The 26,567-nt window shown below is 39.9% G+C and overlaps 1 protein-coding gene across 1 annotated transcript in view; it reads left to right on the top strand.

The window, feature by feature from the left end:
- Nucleotides 1-13,698: 13,698 nt before the first annotated feature.
- Deup1 (deuterosome assembly protein 1) overlaps nucleotides 13,699-26,567 on the top strand; it is an 87,357-nt gene continuing 74,488 nt past the window's right edge. The window contains exons 1-2 of the mRNA XM_042685244.1: nucleotides 13,699-13,757; nucleotides 25,272-25,443. Coding sequence (XP_042541178.1) covers nucleotides 13,729-13,757; nucleotides 25,272-25,443 — 201 coding nt within the window. The 5' untranslated portion in view covers nucleotides 13,699-13,728. The remainder of the gene's footprint in view (nucleotides 13,758-25,271; nucleotides 25,444-26,567) is intronic.

A 26,567-nucleotide genomic window follows, 5' to 3' on the forward strand; every position in this document is an offset into this window, starting at 1 on the left:
CTCCAGCTTTTTGGTGGTTAATTGGAGATAAGAGTCTCATAGACTTTTTCTGCCAGTGCTGGCTTTTAACTACTATCCTTAGATCTCAGCCTCTGAAGTAGTTATGATTACAGGCATGAGCCAACAGTGCACAGCTCACTTGTTTATGTTTTGTTTTCTTTCTTATTAGGACTGAGTTTGAACTCAAGGCCTTACATCTGCTAGGCAAGTATTCCACCACTTGAGCCTTTTGCTTTAGTCACTAACACCTTGATCAACTTGCCTCAAAGATCTTTCCAATCTCTGCTTCTTGCGTATCTAGTATTAAAAGCATGAGTCACTGTGCCTGGCCATTTTTTGTTTTCTCACTGATAGACATTCTAAACTGGAGTGACATGAAATCTCAGTATACTTTTAATTTGCATGTCCCTGACAGCTAAAGATGTTGGATTTTTATGTATGTGTCATTTGTACTTACTTATTTGAAGAGTGTCTGATTCATTTGCTCATTTACTGATTGCAGTATTTGCTCATTTAATATTTTCTTTAATTCTTTACACGTTCTGGATATCAATGACTGTCAGATAAAACCTGACAATAATTCTCTCCCATCTGTATGCTGCTCTTCATACTGTTCTTTCCTTGCTGTGCAGAAGCTTTTTGAATTGATGTAATCCCTTCCATCAATTCTTCCTATTGTTTTCTGAGCTATTGGAATCTTAGTCAGAAAAGTATTGCTTATATCTTGCTCTATGTTTTCCTGCAGTAGCTTCAGATTTTACATTAAAGACTTTGATCCATTTTAAGTTTATTCTTATACAGGATGAGTTAGGGATCTAGTTTTAATCTTCTACATGTAGGTATCTAGCTTTCCCAGCACCACTTGCTTAAAACAGCTACTTTAGTGTTTTGTTTTGTTTTTTTTTAATTGGGGTGGGGGAAGGTGGGTGGTGGTGGTGAGTTTTCGTAATACTGGGATTTGAATTCAGGTTCTTACGCTTTCTAGTCAGGCACTCTACCATTGAAGCATGTCTCCAGCCCTATTTTGAACTGGATATTTTGAGTTAGGATACTGCTTTTTTGTTTTGTTTTGTTTTTCAAATATGTGTCTAAAAACTGCTTAGGTTTTTAGTGCCCTCTTAAATTGTGATACTCCACAATCAAAAAAAAAAAAAAAAAAAAAAGAACCTCGGGGAAGGGAGGGAGGGAGGGGATGGTAGGGGGAAAACAATGGAGAGGGTAACAATGTTCAAGAGGAAGTGTACTCATTACCTCACTCATGTAACTGTAACCCTCTGTATAGTATCTTTACAATAAAAAAAAATAAAAATAAATTGTGATACTCAATATATATAAAAATGTTTAATTCCTTTATATTTCCAGTTTATAAGTTTCCTTTGGATTTGTTATATCTGAGATAATATCACCTTTTTGCCTCCAATTTGATTAATTTCTGTCTTCTACTTTTTCTTTTTGCTACTTTGGCTAAGGGCTTGTCAATCTTGCTTAATCTTGCTTATCTTTTCTTAGAAACAATTGTTTCATCATCTTTTTTATTATTTTTATTTTTATTTAATTTTAGCTCTAGTCTTCATTGTTTCTTTCTACTAACTTTGGGTTTGGTCTGTTCTCGGTTTTCTAAGCCCTTATCAGGAGTCATTAGATAAGGTATCAGGGAGCTCTCTGATTTTTTTATTGTAGGCACTGATAGCTAAAACCTTGTGATGGATGTGATTCTGGTGAGTTTACTTTTGTAAGTAACTTGGAATTTCTCTCGAAGCTTTCAACATTTTCTTGAAGCTTGGCATTTTAACTATAAGATGACATGGAGAGGTTCCTTTCTGGCATGTACAATTGGAGTTCTAAATGCCTCTTGACCTTCCATGCCCATAGCCTTCTATCTCTGTCTAGATTTGAGGGATTTTTTTGTAACATCATTTAGTCTGTAGCTCTCTCCTCCACAAAGATTTGCAAAGTATTTTGTTTTTTAGTACTGGGAATGTATACTCAGGTTTTTGTGCTTGTTAGGCAAACTATCACTTGAGCCACACCTCCAATCTTTGTTGCTCTAGTTTGTTTCTTAGAAAAGGCCCTTTGATTTTGACTGGGCTGGCCTCAGATCCTCTTACCTCCATCTCCCAAGAAGCTTGGGTGACCACCACATGCACCACCACACCTAGCTTGTTTTTGAGTGGTCATGGCATTTTAACTAAGCAGTGTTTTCTTGCTTAGCAGGCCTTTAGCTATCTTTCATGCTGTTATTTTTTGAGATTAAGGTCTTGATTCCTCCTCAAGCAGATGGCTGTTCTGCAACTGCCTATATTAGGTTCCTTGAACATAGCTGAAACGATAGGCAAGTGTCACCAGGCTCCTTTTCTTCCATTTAGATGGAGTCTCACAGTCTTTTCTTCCAGGGCCATCCTTGAGCTGTGATCCTCCCATTCTCAACTGACCATGCAGCTAGGATGACAGCCGTGTGCTTGACTCTGGCTTCTTTTTTGAGAAAGGATTTCAGTAACTGTTTTCCCTTTATCCTTCTCTAACCATTATGTCTGCCCACCAAGCAGCTGTGATTTCACCGGGTCTCTGTTTATGCTAACACTCTCTTGCCATTCCAAACCCAACTATCTCTTGTGGAGAAAGGGGATTGTGCTAATTTATCATCTTCCCTCTCTGGAGAGGGAAAAATTCAATTAATTTAATTATCTTTTCCCATTCCCTCGGTCACTATTCAATTAGATATCAAAGGTTTCTGAGCTCTTTATCTTTACAGCTTGTTCAGGCTAATCTGCATCAAAAACTAGCTATATATTTCTTCTGTTTCTTAAAGAAACAAAACAATTATAAGTTTTCTGCTGCACCGAGTACATGAAAAATGCATTATATATCACCTTCTAGGTGTTGTTCTTCCCCAATTACCTACAGTAATCCTGCTAGTAAATGGCAAGGTTTGGGGGATGGAGGTGATTCTAAGCTCTTGTCTGTCGGAATTCAGTCCATAGTCCTAAAATGCTCTGCACAAGGAAAGTACTTATTACCTTACTTATGTAACTGTAACCGCTCTGTACATCACCTTGACAAGAAAAAAATAAGTCACTTATGTCATTGTTTTACCATGTTCTTGATTCAATGAAAATGGGGAGTTTGAGAAAACCACTGCACAATTTTAAATGATGGACATTGAAATACTTCGCTTTTCCTTCTGGAAGGGCAGCTGGTTACTGCTGTGTGTTCTTTTCCAATAATGAATAGAAAGGGGAAACATGAATATTAAGAAAAAAGAATGAACATTTCCTTCATGATTTTTAAATTTAATTCAGGTATCACAGATGATTTGTGTTGCTATAATGAAACCTGTGAGGCTAGTACTTTATGAGGAACAGAGCTTTATTGTGGTTGACATCTGAGCTCAGGCAACCACACCTGATGAGGGTCACATGCTGCATTCTAACATGGCAGATGTTATTGTATGATAGAAACCTGTGTGAGCTGCCCAGCACCATGGCAGAAAAAGCCAAACTTTATAACTGCCTTCTCTCACAGCCACTAATCCAGTCCTGCAGGACCTCACTCACTACCAGTAGATCATGTTAATCCTTTCTGTTGATGATGGGCCAATGGTAGTTATTTTCCAATGTTTCTTCCTCTTAAAGATTCCAATGCCTCTCAATACTGCTTCACTGAGACAATCTCCCAGCCTATGAGCCTTTGGGTAATAAATCACTCCCAGATCATAGTGATTTATATCTAGCTAAAAATGACAAGATGCAATTGAAACATTTAACTTTGAAAGGAGAGCAAAGAAAATGTAGTTTCTTCTCACAGTGATTAGCCTTTCCCAACGAAGGACTTATGTCAAACTGTGAAAATTCTCCCACTCAGCTCAGAAATGAGTGAATAATGAATTTTAACACAGTGCCATGAAAATGAAATGGATGCCTTCTTTAGAAAGCAATTTTTTGCAAACTTCTAGAGATCATTTGGGTTTCTGGATGTTCAGGTCACCACAGATGGAAGGCGAGAGTACATTGCAAGTGACATTCTAAAATGTTCCCTCAGAATGGTAAAACATTATTTTTTTGGAAAATGATAACTACCCTAATTGTCAAAAGTTGTTTTCTAACAGAATCACAGCACAATGAATGCAGCGTGTGGGAAGGAGAGGGCAGTGTGCATGAGGGCACTACAAATTGCATTCCACGCGTCAGCAGTTCTCTGCTTCCCTGTCTGAGATGCATCAAAGTTCTCATAAATTTAGCCCAGGAAAAGAACAAAAGAAAATTGTTGTTTTTCTTCTCTCCTATTGAATGTGGCAAACTTGTGTTTCCTCCATGTGGAACTCAGATGTGTCCTGGAATAATGTTTTGTTGCAGGCATAACAACAGCTCACATTCTGAAGCAGCACCAGCCACACTGCTGGAGCTTGGAACAAAAAGAGGAGCAAAATAAGGCGTAATTGTGAAGCCAGGAACAACAGGGGCACACCAGTAAAAACACCATGAGTAATATTGTAAAGCAAACCTAAGAAACAAGAATGCTGGAAGAAATGTTTCTTCAGCCTGTGTATTGTTGCATGTGATAATTGAAGAGTGACAGTAAAACACCCATATCTCTTGTAAGCAAGTGCTCAGCCTCTCATGGTAATGACAGAATAACTTATTCAGAAATATTTGAAGCATTTGTTCACATACTTGCAGCTAAGCTTAATTCAGCCAGTTGCATGTTAATCATTGCCTATAAGGGAAAAAAAAAAAAACATCTAACTCAGAGATACACAGAAATTCTCAGGTCATGAAAATCATCTCAATAAAATTTAATAGAGGCCAGGCGCTGGTGGCTCACAACTGTAATCCTAGCTACTCAGGAGGCTGAGATCTGAGGATCGTAGTCCAAAGCCAGCCCAGGTAGGAAAGTCTATGAGACACTTATCTCCAATAAACTACCAGAAAACCAGAAGTGGTGCTGTGGCTCAAGTGGTAGAGCACTAGCCTTCAGCTGAAGAGCTCAGGGACAGCGCCCAGGCCCAGAGTTCAAGCCCACGACAAAGAAAAAATTAAATTAAATTATATATTACAAATATATGAAATAGCTTCACTGCTCTAAGCATCTGTGGACACGAGTGAAATCTGTGGAAGAAGAGGCAGTTTTAACTATATGTGTAGCACTGCAATGTAGCCATGCAGCTGTTTCCCATGCTCTACAGGTTCATGATTCTCACACCTATGTACAGCAGTTGTACTCTGAATAATATATATTATAATAAACCTATTATCCAATATATAAAAATATTATAAAATTATTATGGTAATTATAAAATAAATAGAAAATATAAATTATTAAAATATATTAAACATCTCATATTATATATTGCATAAAAATCACAACTGAATTTCCTAATGTAAAATTATAGATTCTAAATATATTTTAAAGACATGTTCTCTTATTTTATCCTGGCTCTATTATATTGCATAATTTTATAATGTTACTATTTATAACAAATGGGGGTCTGACTTTGAATCAATACTTAGTTAATCCACTCATAGATTTTCCCTGTTTATGTCCAAAAACAAAGAGTTGAGGGAATTTAAAAGATGTTTCTATGTACAACAAGAAAAAAAGATAAGAAAAAACATTTAAGTGATGAAGAAAAGGGCTGGAGGCATGGCTGAGTGGTAGAGTGCTAGCCTACCAAACACGAGGCTTTGGGTTCAAACCCCAGGACTGCCAAAAAAGTAAAAAAGCATAAATTGCAGAGTGCTGGTAGTTCCTGCCTGTGGTCCTGTAATCCTAGTTACTCAGGAGTCTAAGACTTATATAATCATGATTTTAAATCAGCCTGGGTTGTTTTCTACACTGAGTCCATGAGACTCAGTGTCTGACATGACTAGTAAAAAGCCAGCCTGGAGGTATGGCTTACTTGGCAGAGCACCAGCCATGAACAAGCAAGCTGGGAAATAACCTGAAGCTAACTTGGCTCAAGCCAAAAATACCACACTACAATAACAACAAAACAACTTCTAATTCTGATAGCACATTTAATTACATATCATGAACAATTTTAATCGAAACAAATAAATATTACAGAAAATATACATTGCTTAGTTGAAATGAAAAATATAAGATCTACTGGGAAGGTGGCTCAGTGGTAGAGTGCTTGCCTTGCATACATGAGGCCCTGGGTTCAATTCCTCAGCACCACATAAGCAAAAAAAAAAAAGCCAGAAGTGGTGCTGTGGCTCAAGTGGTAGAGGCGCTAGCCTTGAGCTAAAATGCTGAGGGACAGTGCCCAGGCCCAGAGTTTAAGCCCCACAACCACCACCAACAACAAAAGGAATCCCAAGATGTCAAAACTGAAATGAAAGTAGAAATCTTAGCATTAATTTCTAAAAGTGAATTTGTCCTGAGTGCTTCCCTTTCTGCCATGCCTTTTAGGTGTAAAGACAATAGCACACAAAACCCAGGAGAGCACAGGTATTCCAGCTGAAGACTTCTGTAGGAAATTTGGAGTCCACACAGCTACCTCTACAAGAGAAGTATGTGATGCACAAATAGTGAGCCTTCCCATGTGCAAATTTTAAAGAATATTTAGGAAACGGAAGATCCTATGATAGAACACATAACTGGAGGAACAATATAACTGTATTACAAATATAAGAACATATAACTGGAAGAACAATCTAACTGTTTTACAAATAAATGAAACAGCTTCACTGTTATAAGCATCTGTGGACATGAGTAAAAACTGTGGAAGTAGAGGTTGTTTAAACTATATGTTTAGCACTGCAATATAGCTGTGCAACTCTTTCCCATGGTGTACAGGTTCATAATTCTTACACCTATGTACAGTAGTTGTACTTTGAATCATATAATATATCTGATATATAAAATAAAATTATTATAATTATAAAATATAAATTATTAAAATATATCATATGATATATTGTATTATGTTATATATTATATAAAATATATAATTTAACATAATAACTGAATAAATGACAAAAGGTGGGAGCCAATTTCTCACTACTGAAGCTTATAGACTAGAATAACTATGTGCATCATATAATTAGAGATTTCTGTGTCAACTCATGTTTTGCTTGAGATACAAATGGTTATTATTAATACTTTTCAATTTCAACATTTTTATTCGTTCTCTCTTCAGACTTGCTAAGTGACTTGATGTAGAGATGCTCTTGCTATGTAGCTGGGTGGCTTGAACTCTTGATCTTCCTGCCTCAGCCTCCATGAGTACTCCCTGAACATGCAGTATTCTCTGAAACTTTTTTCAGCCTTGCCTTTACAGTGTTAGGCAAAACTGTCTAGTTTCTTACTCCTTGATTACTGGTGAATTCTGGTCACTATATTTGAAAAATTATTTGTGCAGTAATTTGAAGCCAAAATGAGATGCTATCTTCACTAGAGAAAAAAAGTTTACTTGTTTCTAATCCTGAGTCTTCATTTACTCATCTGGTTCCAGCTTAATCCAAGCTCAGAGGCTGAGATTGTCCCACATTATTACCAAGGTGATTCAAAGTTGTTCTGCACATTGGTTGAACATTTCACTTCTACTTAATCATTTTCCTGAGAACAATGACTTGAGGGTTGCAGATTAAATAGACTCTTACTTTTTGACTCTACTTTGGGTGAATCTGCACTTTGTCTTTGGCACCCCTTTATATCCCAAAACTATCAAGATGGGTGATCAGTTCTGCTGTAATTTCTCCAAGATCATAACATGTCTTGAAAGCAAAAACAGCAACAAGTATAAGAAACACTTCTTTTGGGTTTTTTCCCCCACTAGATTTTGAATCTATAAATTCATGATATCTTAGTTAAAAAACAGAAGGGTTTTTTTGTGTTTGTTTGTTTTTGTGCCAGGGGGCCTGAAGCCAGGGCCTAGGCACTGTCCTTGGGTTTTTGTGCTCAAGGCTAACGCTTTACCACTTGAATTATAACTCCACTTCTGTCTTCATTGGTGGCTAATTGGCAATAAGAGCCTCACAGTTGAAGCTGCCCAGGCTAGCTTCAAACTGTGATCCTCAGATCTCAGCCTCCCAAGTAGCTAGGATTACAGGCATGAACCACTGGTACCTGGCTATGAACCTGAAAAGTTTTGACAGAGATGATCTGTTGGAAGAAATTACCCAGATAAAAAAGTGCCACTAAATAGGAGGGCATAATTTTTGAGTATTTTCTTATTTTATTTTATATTTAATAATTTGTGCCAGACTGGGGCTTGATTTGGGGCCTGAGTGTTCTCCCTTAGTTTTTTCACTCAAGGCTGATGCTCTACTATTTGAGCCACACCTCTACTTCCCATAATAGCACCATTTTTCTTGCTTCTTAAAATTTTTTTCTTTACTAGGGACCTCTCACTTCACTAAAGCTCTTTCTGGCTCCAGAAAATGAGAATTCTGTGAACAAAACTTAAGCAAAAATCCAAAGCAGAGTGGCATTTTCAAAACTTCAGTGACCAAACTCAGGATAGGTATTTTCCCTTAGAATTTGGTTTTGTTTTCTAAACCTGCAACAAGACCTGGTGTTTCTAATTTATATCAAGAGGATGTGCTCCCTTGGCTTTCTAGCACCTGGCCAGCAAAGACTAAGAAACAGTCTTCCCTTAGGCTCTAAATTGTCTTTGGAGAAGCAGAGCTGACTAGAGACAACTGTTTTGTATGAGTAATGAAATATTTGCATACCTAAAGGTCACAAATGATGCAACCCCTCTCCCAACCCTGAGCTCCTTAGTGATGATTTTGAAGTGAGAAACTTTCAAGGCACTCCAAAGTCAATCAAGATAGTCTCTCACTGCATAGCCCTTCTGCTTAGCAAAAGGTCAAAGTGCATTATATAGACACCCTCAATTCTTGGGACTTGCTTCCCAATGTGTTAGGCACTGGTCATATATGACTACTGGGTTCTGACGTGGTCTTGGTAAGAAGCTTAAGCAGCAGAGATTCTAGTAACTGATGGGCATGGTGGCAGGAGACTTCCCCCCCCCCCGCCCACCCCATTGACATGAGATCTCCTTGAGAATCATGCAGAACTAGAATTACTGCTAGGCAGGGTCTGAAAGATCTGAGACTGGCAGGACGAATGCCTGGGCTCTTCAGATTTTCCCCTTTGAGTCCAAGACTAATAAACTCCATTTGCTCCCCTGATTCTCACTACCCTTGAGGAAACTTTCTCTATGGAGAAAGTGGGACTCCACCAGTCACACATGCTGCCAAAATGTTTGAGGCTAGTGGCAGCTCCCAGTACATAAAGAGGGAAACTTCTAATGCATGAAATGTGACTTGGATGTAAACGTTGGAAGGTTTGAAGGAACTCCTTACAGGGAGAAGGATGAAAAGACAGGATTAAGAGGGAGTAAATATGACCAAGATATCATACACATATGTGAAAATATAATAATTAAACCATTAAAATTCTGTAAGATAGCCAGGTGCTGGTGACTCATGCCTATAATCCTACTTGCTTAGAAGGCTGAGATCTAAGGATTGCAATTTAAAGCCATCCAGGGCAAAAAAATTCCAGGATACTCAATTCTCTATAATCAATCAACTACCAAAAAAAAAGCTGAAAGTGGAGGTGTGGTGCAAGAGATGGAGTACCAATTTTGAGTAAGAAAGCTAAATGAACCTGGAGCTAGTGGCTTACACCTGTAATCTTAGCAACTCAGGAGGCTGAGATCTGAGGATCAAGGTTCTAGGCCAGATCAGGAAAGAAAGTCTGTGAGATTCTTATCTCCAATAAAACTGCCAAGAAAAAGCCAAAAGGGGAGCTGTGGCTCAAGTGGTAGAGCCTTAAGCATAAAAGCTCAGAGACAGCAGCCAAGCCCTGAGTGCAAGCCCCAGAACACCAAAATGAACACAAAGAAAGAAAGCCAAGTGTGAGGCTCTGATTTTAAGCCCAGTACCAACATCAAGAGTATAAAAAATAGATACATTAATATTAAAGTGGATAAAATGAACATGTATTGAATCATTTTTAGGAAACTCCTTAAAGTTGCTTCCATTTATAGTAGCATGGTATGATAAAAACCTGAATATAGCATCTGTTCTTGCCCTTAATTAGCAATAACACTAGTCCAATAATTATACTTCTTTGGGTCTGAGTTTCTTCATGTAATATAAAGAAGTTAGAATGTATTCTCCGTATAATTCACTTCTGTAATTATTGTCAAGTATTTTTCTGAAATATTTTCCATGTATAAGATATAGTTATTTAAATATATGTTTGCACTTGCTTTAAAAATATGATCTGCATTTTATTTAAAACAATGACTCACATTAAGTAGATTGTTTTACATCATCTCACATATGTAAAAATTGCATGTCCATTTTCTATTTTGCTGTATAACAATTTGGCTATGCAGGTTTTTTTCAATTTTTAAATATTTAGTCTATTAGTATAGTTATTTTTTATTAGCTTTCCTTCCTTGGGCTATCTCCAGTTATTTATGCCTCCTCTATTCCCCTTTGAACACATCTGGTTATATATTCCTTCTGTTACCCTGACTTCTTTGTTGTTCTTTCAGGAGTAAGCTCTCTTGCACTAGCCCTATTCAAAAGTCTTTCCACCCTGGATCCACACTTCCTTGCCCGGATTTTGGGACCTTCCTAATTGCCTCATCCCTTTCAAAACAATTTCATCTGAAAAGATGAAACAAAAGTGAGAATTCAAGCCTTTGCCAATCCTTCTTACTGAGTAAGGAGAGGAACTGAGGAGACCATCTATTAAATTCTAAATCTTGACAATCACTCTGAAATAAACATGTTTATTGCTATCAACTTGGGTGGATGGGGTCTAGTCTATTTTTAAATTTTCCTAAGATCCATTTAAAAATATGTCTTCTCACAGATTTTGTCTTCCCCTCATCCATTCTTCCTTCTGAAAATGTGGAATCTACAGCCACTTGTACAAGACTCAGACTGCTAAAGAATGAAATTTTGGACAGAGTGAAGAGCACCAGATTTGGAGTTAGATGAATAAGATGTTATATGTCTTAGTTATGTCTTGAACTAGTTGGGTCATCTCTAAGCCTGGATTTCTGAATGTGCTGAAGGGAATTATGAATACATTCTATAACATTTGTCTCTCAGGGTATTTCTGAACCTAAGAGATGAATAATGAACTTGAAAGTACCCACCAGTGGTAAAAGTCTACACAGGGAAAAAATATTTTGGGTATCTTGAAATTTTAGGAAATTTCCACCTTAGTTCATTTTCCTATATTTAGGCTAGGGACAATATGGTAACTCATTTAATTCAGGCCAGAATAGAGTATGACTGTGGAAAGTTTTAAGATGAAACTGTCACTCTTCAATCATAACATAGGAGATGTAAGCACTAATTAAAACTAGTAATCTAAGCTAAATGTTACACTACTCACCCATGACATGGAACTTATCAAGACACAGAAAATGGTTTTTATGAAAAGCAGATAGAATCTCCATAGAGATATGTGGGTTAGTTTTAAATGGATAGCCTTATTAAAGTAGCAACTTGGTATTAAAGTTACAAAGGCCTAGATAAAAGACATTACAAGTTAGAAATTGTCTGGACTATTGGAAAACAATTTTGTTCCCGAAATAAATGTAACAATGTTTCCTAAATAGAATATTCAAGTGCTTACAAAACTTACTCAATTTATCAGTGGGAAAATATATAATACATATGATATATATGTAGTACTGTAATATACTTAATGTATGATATATTCTATATATGTTATGTGTTTAATATAACATGATATACATGTAGTATGTAATATACTTAATGTATGGTATATATTCTATATGTTATGTGTTTAATATAACATGATATATATGTAGTACTGTAATATATTTATTGTACGGTATATATTCTATATACGTTATGTGTTTAATAATTTATATGCCATACATTATGGTATACATAGTAAGGATAAATACATAAATATACATAATACAAACTAAGTATAAACTCATGTAAGTATATATGTATATATCTCTCAATCCTTTTTTCCCTTTTTTTCAATTCCTTTGTGAAATCGAGGGGGTGCAACGGGGATTCTGTCGTGGATTCTTCTTGGAACTGGGCGGTGGAGTGTCGAATGTGGAGTCGCGTCCCGTTGCCCGGGAAGGCGGCCTTCCCCGGAGGGAGCGAATGCGCTCTGCTCGGGCGAGGTCGGAGTTCCCGGGACCGCGGCGCTGCGCGGCGAGGACAGGTGCGCGGCTGCCGCGGCGCTGGAGGGCCGGGCCGGGCCGGCAGCCGCTGCGGGCGGGAGGCCGCGGCGCGGGAAAGGACGGCTCCCTTTCCCCGGTTTCAGGCTCCGCATTTCAGATGCGGGAGCGGGGCGAAGGCGGCGGGCGGGTGCGGCGGAGCCGGGATTCCGCGTCCGCTCCTTCGCGATCTAGTACGTTCCTTCACTCAACAGTCGTTTCCCTGCGGTGCGGTCCCGGCTGAGTGCGGGAATCTCCGTGGGGAACGGGCCCCAGCCCCGGTCTGCGCCGCACCCGGATGGGGCGCGGGGCTCCCGGATGTCTGCGCAGGCGCCGGGGGACGGGAGGGACGCGTCTCCAAGGCAACCGCCGGCGGGTGGCGCGAAGCAACGACCGGCCGCGCGGAAACCCGCGGCGCGGCGGGCCTCGGCGGGAGTCGGGCCGGTGGCCGGTGGGCGGCGGGCGGCAGGGCGGCAGGGCCCCACGCGGCGGCCCAGCCCCCAGCCCAGCCCTCCGGGCTTCATTCCCGTTCTGCCGGCGGGAGACGCGCCGCGCCGCGCAGGTAGCCGCCCCGGGACCCTGGGTGTGCGCGGGGCGGACGGACCCTAAGACCGACCCCCGGGGCCGGGGCTGGGGCGAGGGGTGCGGAGCCTGGCCAGTCCCCAGCCCAGCCCCGAACCCGCCAAGTGGGCTCCTCACGGAAGGTGTGAGCGGGCTTTTCAATCCCCTCCCCACCGCCCGCGTCTGCACAGCTGCCCGGCGCTGCGCGCGGCCACCTCCCCGCCCGCCCCGCAGCCCCCCGCAGCTCCCCCACCACCCTGCCCCGCAGCCCCCCACCTCCCTGCCCGCCCGCCCCGCAGCCCCCGCAGCTCCCTCACCACCCCGCCCCGCAGCCCCCCACCTCCCTGCCCGCCCGCCCGCCCCGCAGCCCCCCGCCGCCCCCCGCCGTGGGTCCCCACGCGCTCGCTGGAGCAGCGGACCTTCCTTGCGGTTCTTCGCCCTTCCATCCCAAGGGTGATCTCCGCACGGAAACTCAGTCCTCCGCGCGTGTATTCCCACCTACTTTTGTCCAGAAAGAAGCCAGGGCCCGGAGCCGGTGTTGTCCATGTTAAGGCAGTTCCCGGATTCTGCTCTAAATCTCGAGTTATAGTCATGTTAACGAAAGACACAGAACGGATCGAAAGGAAGGCTGGCCTAAGGGCCAGCACCGCCGAGAGGATCCGGTGTCTCCCGGGTCAAGGGAGTCTCCCAGCGGCCTCCTGCAGGGAGCCATGTGCCAAGTACTCAGCACACAGTGACAGGATTTCATTTCGGTCCCAGCCACGTGGTTCAGCTTCTCCTAAACGCAGATCGTACGTGCGTGGGACAGAAAAAAATAAAAAAGCTCAACTTTCTGTGATCTGCATGATCAAGGAAATCCAGACTTACTGGCTTGCCAATAGCAAAGTTTCCAAAGGTTCATAAATGGGAGCATTTTAATCAAGGTTTTGTTTCTCCTTACAGGCTAAAAATCAAGACACATAAGCCAGATGTAGCAGTTTAGCATGGAGAACCAAGCCCACAATACAATAGGGTAAGTACTGCATTGTTTCTATTTAATAACTTAATTATGCTAAAACTCCCTGATAAACAGAATTTTGAAATCACGAATTTTGAAATGTATTTCTATAGAATGTATCAGTTATTTTTGGTGGGAAGACTGGGGCAACATTTCAAATGATTTACTAATAATGGATTAATGTGACTCTGTGGGTCTAATCTTAAAGACCCACAGGGGGATCAACTTAGACCATCCTGGACCATTAACCTAACTATGCTTCCCCATAGCTGGGATTACAAGTATTACCACTGCCTGGCTTGTTCATCAAGAAAAGGGGTCTTTTTGCCTGGACTGACTTCAAACAGAAACTCTCTGTCTCTGCTTCCAAATACCTGAGGTTATAACCATGAGCCACCACATTTGCCTTAATTTTCTGGAGAAGTTTTTTTGTATCTTCAATGAACTGTTCAGAGTGCTATATAGATGTGTGAATCTATGTCATTTGTTGATATGAAGAAAAATGTATGTACATCAGATGCATTTAGTTCTTAATCAGTGTTACCAAACTACAGCAATCCCTGTGCTTCCCTGCCCAGTTTTCTACTCCCAAAGGCACTTAGAATTTTTTCAATGGACCCTCTTCCTTTGATGTTTACAACCATGTGGCTAAATAACATGCTTTATCGCTACTCAGGATTTTTCAGTTTTAGGCAATATCTACTGGCTCTTACACTGGACATTTTTATGTCTACTACTACATGCCCTACCAAACATACACATTCATACACACACACACACACAGATACAAAAACTGTGACTGAGTGTGTGTATACACAGAGATACATGTGTATACACACTCAGTCACAGTTTTTGTTATTCTGTGTTCCCAATACATTGTATATTTGGGAAGATCAGTATTCTGTTTGTCTCTGTCTGGCTTTATAAATCCTAGCCATCTGCAAGTCACATACTATTTTCCCCTTCCCTGCACAATGTGTACTTCCTGCCATAAATCACTGTGGTATCATATTACAGATTTCTGAAGTTTTCCTCTTCATAATTTTCTTTTTTGTATGCCTTTCCATTTGCATTTGTCTGACCTTCTCTATTATATGAACTACGTTCCTTGACCACTCAGTCCTGGTTGAGTGATGAGTAAAAAAAAAAAAAAAAAAAAAAAATCAGGGAAGGCTTCTCTGTGTGGTCATATAGGCTTTCCTCAAAAGACCCAATGCTAGTTTCAGACAGGTGAGATCCCTCTTTTAATCTCCTTCCTACAGGGTAGAAGTTGGTGATTAGCAGTCTGGGAGCCAAAGAGGAAAGGGGCTGTAGAGATTTAGACTTACTCTTGACATACCAGTTTCCAGGTGCTTCTCAGCCTTCACTCTACCTGGTGATCCTAACCACATGAAGCCTTTCTTCTTTTACTGGCCCCCAGAGAATGTGTGTCCAGTGAAACATGAGTGTGAGCGAACACCTAGGAGTCACACCCTTGACATCCATTCCTCCTGACTTCAGGCTCCTGCTTTCCTCATACTGCCACAAGTACCTGAGTTTCACCACTGCCAACTCTCATGTTTGCCCTTTTAAGCTTAACTTTGTGAGTTAAAAAATATCCATTTGCTCTGTATTGTTTTGTTGAGACATTGTTTCACAATAGCCCAGTCTGGCTGCAAACTTGGAATCCTACTAGCTCAGCCTCCCAGGTGAGAACCACTCGTGGTCCAATTGCCTTTTTATATTAGTAGGATTTGAGGAAGGAGCAAAAAATGGATGTTCACCCATCTTTAACCAAGTCTCATTTTTTCAATTGAATCGTTCACTTTATTCTTTGTAGGTACTGGGACTAGTAGGTACAGGGGCCTAGTACTCACCCAGCTTGCTTGCTCATAGCTGCTGCTCCACCAATTGAGCATGTCCCCAGCCCAGCTTTTTGCTAGTTAACTGGAGGTGGAATATCAGTGACTTTTCTGCCAAGACTGACTTCCAACCATGATTATCTTGACCTCTTAGCTCCTGATTAGTTAAGATTACCAGCATACTCCATTGATGCCCAGGTTTCTTTATCTATATCCTGTTACTTATGTTTTAGCCTTTGATCTCTTCCATAGAATCTTCTTAAATTCTTCCAAAAAATCTAGCTAGTGATACAAGGTCTGCCTAAATCTTCTAACATTCCATGGGAGTTACTGTATTTTCAAAGAACCAAAGCCAGTGAATATGAAAGCCTACCTTATTGCATCTGAATTTCGAACATCCTTTAAAACTGCTTCTAAGTAAATCCTTCATAACCCTTAAAAGTATCCTTTTCCAGCGGTGGCTCATGCCTGTAATCCTAGCTACTCAGGAGGCTGAGATCTGAGGATCGCAGTTCAAAGCCAGCCCAGGCAGGAAAGTCTGTGAGACTCTTATCTCCAATAAACCGGTAGAAAACTGGAAGTGGTGCTATGGCTCAAGGGGTAGAGCGTTTGCCTTGAGCTGAAGAGCACAAGGACAGCTCCCAAGCCCAGAGTTCAAGCCCCATAACTGACAAAAACAAATAAAAGTATCCTTTTCCTCCAGACTCATGTATTCAGAAACACAGCTTTAGTTACCAGATTTTTAATGAGCCATGGGGCTGGGAAGGTGGCTCAGTGGTAGAGTGCTTGCCTTGCATGCCTGAGGCCCTGGGTTCGATTCCTCAGCACCACATAAGCAAAAAGAAAAAAGCCAGAAGTGGCTCTGTGGCTCAAGTGGTAGAGCACTAGTCTTGAGCTGAAGAGCTGAGGGACAGCACCCAGGCCGAGTTCAGGCCCCACGACCAGACCCTCCCAAAAAAACAGATTTTTAATGAGCCAATAGTCTTAACTACATTATGTAAAAATATTCAGCTTTTCCTAATATAAGCCTATGTACTGAGATTTTCATAAGATTTAATGATGTATTCTTTTGCACATTCAAATTCTTTTTAATTACTAGATTCTCTTGACTTCTGGATAGCTTTATACCATACCTCCCTGTTCTCTGTCCATTGAATTTACCCTCCACCCCCTTGCACAAGCATACCCCTCCAAGTAATAAAAATTTAAAGATTCTTTTATTTCTTTTTTCTTAGATGAAGCAAAAAGGGCAATATTCCAGAGGTGGTAATCCTGTTGTGAGGTGTTGGTGGCTCATTTTTGTGGTCCTAGCTACTCAGGAGACTGAGATCTGATGATCATGGTTCAAAGCCATATTGGGCAGAAAAATATGTGAGATTCTTATCCCCAGCTAACAAGCAAAAATCCAGAAATAGAGCTGTGGCTCAAGTAGTAGAGCATTAGCATTAGCCTTGAGCAAAAATGCTTAGGGACGGTACACAGGCTCTGATATCAAACCTCATGACCAACACACACACACACACACACACACACACACACAAATAATCCTGTTTTAGCTTAATTTTGAAATATTAACACAGTATAGAATATAGAAAATTACTAATTTTGACAAATGGAAATCCAAGAGGAAGAAAGGGAGGAAGAAAGGAAATAAAAGAAAATTTCTTTGAGAAAATTAAGTTACTACTAAAAGTTTTTTTAAAAATACTAAAACATACCACTGTGAAGGATACATCTGAATGTACTTTTTACAAGACAATGTTTATAAATGGTTAGTGAAATCAATTAGTAATTACATTTAAATAACCAAAGGTTTGATAGGTGTAGACTTAGTCATGTGCCATGGGGGTCAGACACCCCTACCTTGACCTAGTATTTTGAGGGATTCAGGTTTCTGGTACCATAGAATCAACTGGAACATTTGTGAGAATACCAAACACACACAAGGATGGCAGGGAGAGAGAGCTTCTCTCCAGAAGAAAGGTGCACCGTTTGAAACTTAAGTGGTTCATATAAAAGCTTGAATTGAGCCTGAGATGAAGAAAGGAATGAGAAATTGAGACAAGAATGGGAAACAAAGAGCAGTATCGCCCATGTGCTGGTAGCAATGCACTGTAGGCCCCTGTAGGCATCCTGTTCAGCAATGTTTGTCTCCTCCCTGTTGTGCTATAGGACCAGCAGAGCACAGGACACAGGGTGCGTATGAGTCACTGTATTTGATGCATGAATGGAAGGGATGATGCAGTACTAAAGAGAATAGTGCCACACCACAAGGAGATCAAATGTGAATTCCACACCCAAAGAGTCGGGCCAGGAGTTCAGAAATCAGTACAAGTGGGATCCTATTAAAGAAGGGTATTTAAAAACGGAAGAGAATCCAGCACAGCTTTTGTAGATATTTTGTAGGTGAATGCGATGGCATGGTTGTGTTGGTATAGCTTCACCACCAGACAAGGCAGACTAAAGCTGGCCTTCATGGGGATCTCTGAGGAACATGTCCTATTTTCACCTTTTGATATTATTACAGTTAGGTTATGTCTTGAAGCTAATATAAAAATTTGACAATTACTCCCATTTTCTGCCACAAGCAATTGTTAAGTTGCTGTTGCTTCTTGTTTATTTTTGTGTGCCAGTATTGGGGCTTGATTTCTGCATTTGTCTGAACTTTCTTTGTGCAGCCCTGTCTCTCCACCTCCATTCTCTTGATTGATGGTAGCATCTGGCATTCCATCCTAGTTGCCCCAGAATGCTCAGTATCATCACCTGCCCAGCATTCTTGCCATGAGTTCACTTTACCTTCAAGTTTTCTGTTTGGAAAACAAATCACATGCCTTCACAGCATTCTGTATGATGAAGGTCTACCCTTTTAAAAACCAGAACATAAGCCTGCACTTTTGAGTATAAGATGAAAACCTACCATCTGCAGAATTACTCAAGGTCATCTCCAAATATGTCTTGAATGATGCATTGGAATCTGGCTCTTTCTTTAGCTTTTTATTTATTTAGTGCCTTGAACTCCAGGCCTGAAGCGCTCACTTGACTTTGACTGGTACTCTGCCACTTGAGCCATGCTTCCACTTCTCTCTTTTTTTCTGGCTACTTGGAAATAAGAGTCTTGTGGATTTGTCTGTCTGGGCTGAGATTCTTAGATCTCAGCCTTCTGAGTAGCTAGGATGATAGGTGTGAGCTACCAGTGCCTGACCTATTTTCTGCTTTTTTGTATAGATTTATGAAGTATAACTTCATCTTTTGACGCATGTATTTGACTCATGTATTTGACTCATTTGACTCCTTTGTTTTTCCCCTACCATCCTTTCCCTCCCCACCTTCCCAACTCCTCCCTCCCCCCCCCACCCGAAGTTGTAAAGTTTGTTTTCAACATAGTGTCTTGTACGTCTATTATTACAATAGGTCAACCTGTATCCTTATTTAAACATTTTGTTATTTCCCTCCCCTCCCCGAATTAGAAAAATGTATATACAAGATCCAAGGCACTGGAATCAAATACAGTGACAACAGGGGTTATACCATGGGGGAAGGACATAAAAAGCAACATAAAAAAATCATATATTATATTATAAATATGTTAAAAACAACAGCAAGAAAGAAAAAACCACTTGTGTCCCTATCTTGGGGTTCATTTTGCTTAATATCATCTTATATGTAAACAGCTTTTGACCTTTTTCTGCTTATCCTAGATATATACTAGTTATTGCAAATAAGGGAAACCATGAGACCTATGTTTCTTTGGGCCTGGCTTACTTCACTTAATATAGTTTTTTCCAAGTCTTTCCATTTCCTAACAAATGGGACAATGTCATTCTTTCTGATGGAGGCATAGAATTCCATTTTATATTTATACCACACACACACACACACACACACACACACACACACACACACACACACACACACACACATATGTATATCACATTTTCTTTGATCCATTCTTCTACTGAGGGGCATCTGGGTTGGTTACATATCTTAGCTATGGTAAATAATGCTGCAATAAACATAATTGTGCTGGTAGCTTTAGTACGACCTTGTTTATGCCCAAAAGTGGAATTGCTGGGTTATAGGGGAGCTCTGTGTAGAGTCTTGAGGAACCTTCATATTGCTTCCCAGAGTGGCTAAACAAGTTTACACTCCCACTAACAGTGCAGTAGGGTTCCCTTTTGGCCACATCCCCTCCAGCATCTGTTGTTATTAGATTTCTTGATTATAGCCATTCTAACTGGAGTGAGTTGGAATCTCAATGTTGTTTTGATTTGCATTTCTTTTATGGCTAGAGAAGTTGAGCATTGCTTCATTGGCCATTCTTATTTTCTCTTCAGAGAAGTTTCTCTTTAAGTCTTTAGCCCACTTATTTATTGGGCAGTTGTTTCATTGAGGACTTGTTGTTGGGGATTTAGTTTTTTGAGTTCTAATTATATTTTAGATATGAGTCCCTTGTCCATTGTATGGATAGTGTGTCACTTTAAATTTCTGTCATCAAGATGAATCCATTCACGTTGCTCTGTTCTCATTATTTGATATGTAGAATGTTTATTAGTGGCATTCATCCTTGCTAGGTGCCACACCCACAATCCTCGCTACTCAGGAGACTGAGATCTGTGGATCACACTTTGAAGCCAGGACTGACAAAAAATAATAATAGTACTCACCCTATTGTGTTATACAATACTAGAACTTAATTTGCTTTTCAATACAAATATTGTGTGCACTAGTATCATTCTACTTCTTTTTTTACCCTTTTTTTGTTGTTGTTGTTTGTGTGTGTGTGTCAGTTGTAGGGTTTAAACTCAGGGCCTAGGCACTGTCCCTGAGCTTCTTTGTGCTCAAGGCTAGTGCTTCTACCACTTGAGTTACAGTGCTACTTTTGATTTTTGGGTGGTTAATTGGAGATAAGAGTCTCATGGGGACTTTCCTGCCTGGGCTGACTTCCAGTGTGATCCTTGGATCATAGCCTTCTGAGTAACTAGGATTACAAGCATGAGCCACAGGAGCTGGCATCTTTTACTTCTGATTTCTATTAGAGAGTACACATATGAGTGACATCATATGGTGGTCTTCCTTCTGATCTTGTCTAATTTCACTTACCATAATGTCCTCTAGGTATATCTATATGGTTGCTAATGATGGGACTCCATGATGTTTTTATGCCTGCATAATATTCCCCCGTGTATATGGACCACATTTTCTTTATTGCTTAGTCTGCTTGTAGAAATTCAAGTTGATCCCATATGCTGGTTGTTGTCAATATAAATCATCATTGGAATATGGGTATCTTTGCAACCTGTTCATTCCATTTCCTTTGAATACATATCCAGGAGCAGGACCAGAAACCATTCCAGTTTCATTTTTTTGAGATGTGTCCATACTGTTATCCAACATGGCTTTACTATAACTTACATTCTCACCAATAGTGTACAAAGATTTCTCTTTATCCTTTCTAGCACTTACTATTTTTTGCCTTTTTGATAATAGCCATTCTCACTGAGATGAGACACTAAGTAACCAAAGCAACTTGAGGGGTAAAAAAAGGCAAGAGACATACTATTTGATTTCAAAATATACAACAGAGATATAGTATCCAAAATATATTAAAGTATAGTAATCAAAATAGCATTAGCATAAGATCCACAAACCAATAGAATAGAAAATGCAGAAATAATTCATGCATTTATAGACAACTGATTTTTCTGAATGTGTGCCAGTACTGGGGGTTGAACTCAGGGCCTAGAGGCTGTCCCTGTGCTTTTTTGCTCAATGCTAGTACTCTACTACTAAGCCACAGCTCTACTTGTGTGTGTGTGTGTGTGTGTGTGTGTGTGTGTGTGTGTGTGTTTGTGTGTGTGTTTGTGTGTGTTCTTGAGCTTGAACTCAGAGCCTGAGTACTGTCCTTGAGATTTTTTACTTAAAGCTAGTGCTCTACCACTTGAGTCATAGCTCCACTCATTAATTGGAGATAAGAGTGTCACAGACTTTTCCTGCATGAGCTGGCTTTGAATCACAATCTTCAGATCTCAGCCTCCTGGGTAGCTAGGATTACAGGTGTGAGCCACAAGCCCCCAGCTTTGGTCCTTTCGTTCTGAATGTGATCTCCTCCATTTCCTGCATCCTCTTGACATACCACTCATACCTCCATTTATATCATTGAGTTTCTGTTTTGTGTCCTCCCCGCCCCGCCAACATCTCCCGGTATAGGCTTCTGGATTCTCCTGTCATTCTGCAGTCTTTTTACATTAAGGGATTTATTTATGCGGAAGGATTTGGCTATGATTCTTTTCGGCTGAATTTCTCCCAAGCATAAACCCCAAAGTGAGTTTTCATATCTTAAACAGACACAGTCCACCAAGTCTGCAGAGCTAGAAGACAGGAAATCTTGTTTAGTTATCTCTTCATTTAACTTTTTTAAAGTTGAAAGAATTAACACAGGAATGTTGGGAGGATCCATAAGGGAAAATAAAGAGAAATACTTAACTGTCATTTGACTACAGGAAGTAAGGAACATCAATGAAGACTGTTAATGCCTAGCGATGTGAAGGTGACTAAGTCAAGCCTTTTCAATTCTTAAGTTATTTAGGTTTAGGAGCAAATACTGATGATAATGAGACAGCTGAACTGCTAGTAATTATGACTGAAAAACAAGAGTGGAAGATACAATAAAACAAGTTAATCTCAAAAGGAAATATTAAATCTGACAAAAGCTGAGTTTGATGTAAAACAGAATTAGGCCAATTGTTAGCTGAGCGGTATGTGTGTATGTCTGGGTACTTCCTTAAACTTTTGATCAAGGTTGGCACTTTAACACTTGAGCCACAGCTCTACTTAAGGCTTTTGTAGGAGGAATTGGGGGTTGATGGTTAAATGGAGATAAGAATACAATGAACTTTCTTGCTGGGGCTCGCTTTGAACTGTAATCCTCAGATCTCAGCCTTCTGACTAACTAGAATCAAGTGTGAGCCACTAATGCTTGGCTGAGCTGAGATTTTTGAGCCAGCAATGCTCACCAGGATCCAGCCTGGCCAGCTGTTTCCTGGCCTTATTATACCAAGCAACCCAATAATCTGACAGATAATGTATTATATATCATATGTATGATACATATTGTATATAATCTGTTATATAATATGTGATATTTCAAAATATAATAAACATTGTAGTATATATTATATGATATGTAATATCTGGAACCATTTATATTTATGAATAATATATTCACACTTGTATAAACAGTTAGTACTTGTCAGATATGCAACAGTCACACAACATGGAGCTACAGTGAATATACTGTCTAAAAGAAACATGACAGCTGTTAGGTGAGGAAAGGTTCAAGTCTTTAAGTCTTAGTCACTTTTTTGAGGGACCTGCATGTATGTGTTAGTCTTGTATTTTCCCTGCTGGCCTTGCAAATCTGTCTCCATGCCCAGGTAGTCAGTGCTGTGTCTTGTTTTCCCAGTCCTTCATACTGAGCCCCACAGAAAAGCTGGAACTAGAAAGCTGAAATTTAGTAAGGATAACTATCAAGTATTCCACTTAGATCCCCCAAGAAACCAGGTAGTAACTAGTTAGCTTACTCCTAACTGTATGAAAAGAAATAGGGGTTTTAGATAAATGCAAACTCCTTGGAACTATGTGATACCACGGCTTTGTCCGGGCCACGCCCAGATCCCAAGCTAAAGTGATCTTCATCTAGCTGAATGACAGGATGGGAGTCCCTCTCACAGCCCAGCTCATTTTGCCACACTTGGGCTATTTATTATGTTGTAGAACTAAGTGATACACTTCAAAGAGTAAACTGGTAAACAAAATATATTCAGAGGGGAAACAGGAGGATTGGGAAGTGTCTGGAAATCTTATACTCATTCACTTAACAAATTTGCTTTAAGTATCTAGTATTTTTCTGGCAGGAAAGTAGAGAAGCTTTGTAGTAGAAAGAGGCAGCTTCACATCGTGCTGGTGGCTCACATCTGTAATCCTAGCTACTCAGGAGGCTGAGATCTAGGATCACAGTTTGAAGCCAATAGAGGCAAGAAAGTTTGTGAGAGTCTTATCTCCAATTAACCAGTGTGACTTTTATCTCCAATTAGCTACCAAAATGTCACCAAAAAAAAAAAAACCCACAAAAAACACCACCACAGCCAGAGCTGTGGCACAAGTGGTAGAGAGCTAGCTTTAAGTGGAAAAAAAAAAAGACAGAGCCCAAACTCTATGTCCTAAGTTCAAGCTTCAGAAAAGAGGAGTGGAAAGGAAAGGGAAGAGAAAAAAGGAATTCTTATCATTTTTAAATTTTGAAAAATATCTTCAAGTAGCTGTACAGAGGGTTTGAATTCATCCAGTCAGTTTATATGCTCAGTACCTCCTGACCAGTGTCACACCTTCTATTGTCTTCTCCATCTCTCCCAGCTCCCCCCATCCCCAAAAGTTACCTGGTTTTACTTTCACATGTGTACATTGAATATTATTACTGTATTTGCTCACCATTCCTCTCTTCATTCATCTGCCCCTCTACCCCTGACAAAGCATGGTTTAGCTTTCTGGTGTTCATTTTGCTAAACTGTGTTGTCCATAGGAGTTTGGCTGTTGGACTTCTCCCCTGTAATGATAGCTGTTCCTAACCTTACTGCCATGGAGCAAATCTGTGCTGTATTTTTGAAGATGTTCCTCATGAAAACCTCCCGTCTTTAGCCATGTGGCAAATAGGAAGTTATTATACTCATTAGCTGTATAGCCCTGAACCTCTCTGAGCCTCAGTTGTTTAAAATGCTAAATGATCCTTAATTAGCCCAGAGATGCCAATTTAGCAACTCTAAAGAAAGGAAGCAAATGTCTTTTTGCACCTCTCCCTCTCTCTCTTCTGCTCTCCTCCCTGGTCTCTAAATATATTAAAAGCCAGATCACCGTATTGAAATGAGTACTGAAATAGCTCACAGAATGTGGGCCCTTGTGTGTGCCTCAGGCTGACATCTGAGGCTTCACTAACTACCTGCCTACCCAGTCTGAGTGGCTGGGCATGTGGCAGCTCCCTGGGGGAATCTTTCAGCTCCTTTGAAGACATTAGCAACCTGTGTTCCCATCAGATTTTACTCCAGTAATACCAGCCCTTACCAGGGTTCTTGTTTCAAACTTAGTAGACCAGACTCCTAGATTCTTACTATGTAGCCAGAGTTACTAAAGATTTAACTTCTGCTGTCCACTTGTGTGATCAGTTCCTTCTAGATAGACATTATGTCAAGTTTCTCTCTCCGTGGAGCAGCACTGCAGCAGAGTCAGTGCTCCTGAATCTGGTCCTGCTTGCAGCAAGCTTGCTTTTCTCTCCCTGGCAGGTGTGAGTGGCATCCCTATTTGCTTCTGCCAAGCCTCCTCAAGATATGAGTGAGGAAGGTACATGTGTATTTATTTGTAGGAATATTAATTAGTCTTCACCATTTTCCAGAATAAATATATTTCTTACCATTAGGCCACTCCAAAAATATTACTTTAAAACTTAAGTATATGTATAATATACGTATATATGCATATATATTGCTAGCTCTGAAAATACCTTTTCAATTAAAAAATTCATATCCAGCATTTGGATTTCTTTAATAATTGTACATCTTGAGGAAATGATTGAGCTATTCAGTGGTCATTTTTCATGCCCTCACTTTACATTTAATGTCTTCTGCTTTTCTACAATTGCCAGAACTTCTCCTTGTGAGGCTGAGCTTCAGGAATTAATGGAACAAATTGACATCATGGTAAGCAACAAAAAATTGGACTGGGAAAGAAAGATGCGGGCTTTGGAGACACGATTAGATCTTCGGGATCAAGAATTAGCTAATGCACAAACTTGTTTGGATCAGAAAGGTCAAGAGGTATGGAATGCATGCATTAATACACTGTTCATTCCCAAATCTTATTAGTCTTATATAGTACTTATTCTATAGGATATGTTCTATGAGATATGTTTTTTACTGTAGATGTTTTGCTCAGGCATGAGCTGAAAACTGTCAGCAAATAATGTATTAAACTATGTTATCAAATAAGTACAGTCAAAAATTCATAGATACTTGCAGATGAAGATAGACTTACAGTAACTATATTATCTATAAAAGTAAATAAACATCAAATATGTATGTTAAGTATTGTTTGTAATCAAAAATCTTTTGTTACTATAGAAATAAATAAGTGGTTATCAAAACCTTGTCTTTGTAATCAAGAAATCTAATAACAACAAGATGCTGGAGGGGATGTGGCCAAAAGGGAACACTACTGCACTGTTGGTGGGAATGTAAACTTGTTCAACCACTTTCGAAAGCAGTATGGAGGTTCCTCAAAAGACTACACAAAGAGCTTCCCTATGACCCAGAAATCCCACTTTTAGGCATTTACCCAAATGGTCACAAACAAGGTCATACTAAATCTACCAGCAAAACTATGTTTATTCACCATAGCTAAGATATGGAACCAACCCAGATGCCCTGCAGTAGATGAATGGATCAAGAAAATGTGATATATATATATATATATATATACATATATATATATATATACACACACACACACACACACACACACAAACACACACACACACACACACACACAATGGAATTCTATGCCTCTATCAGAAAGAATGACGTCCCATTTGTTAGGAAATGGAAAGACTTGGAAAAAATTATATTAAGTGAAGTAAGCCAGGCCCAAAGAAACATTTCCCTTATCTGCAATAACTAGAATATGTCTAGGACAAGCAGAAAAGGTCAAAAGCTATGTACATATGACCATATAACCTGATGCTAAGCGAAATGAACCCCAAGATAGAGACACAAGAGGTTTTATTTTTGTTGCTGTTCTTTTTAACGTACTTATAATGTACTATGTGATTTTTTTTTTTGTTTCTTTGTATGCTCTTCCTCCAAGGTACAACCCCTGTCATCACTGTATTTTATTCCAGTGCCCTGCATCTTGTATATACATTTTCTAATTTGGGGAGGGGAAG

This window comes from Dipodomys spectabilis, unplaced genomic scaffold (genome assembly GCF_019054845.1).
Source record: "Dipodomys spectabilis isolate Male_0828 unplaced genomic scaffold, ASM1905484v1 ptg000094l, whole genome shotgun sequence".
NCBI classification, from domain to species: Eukaryota; Metazoa; Chordata; class Mammalia; order Rodentia; family Heteromyidae; genus Dipodomys; species Dipodomys spectabilis.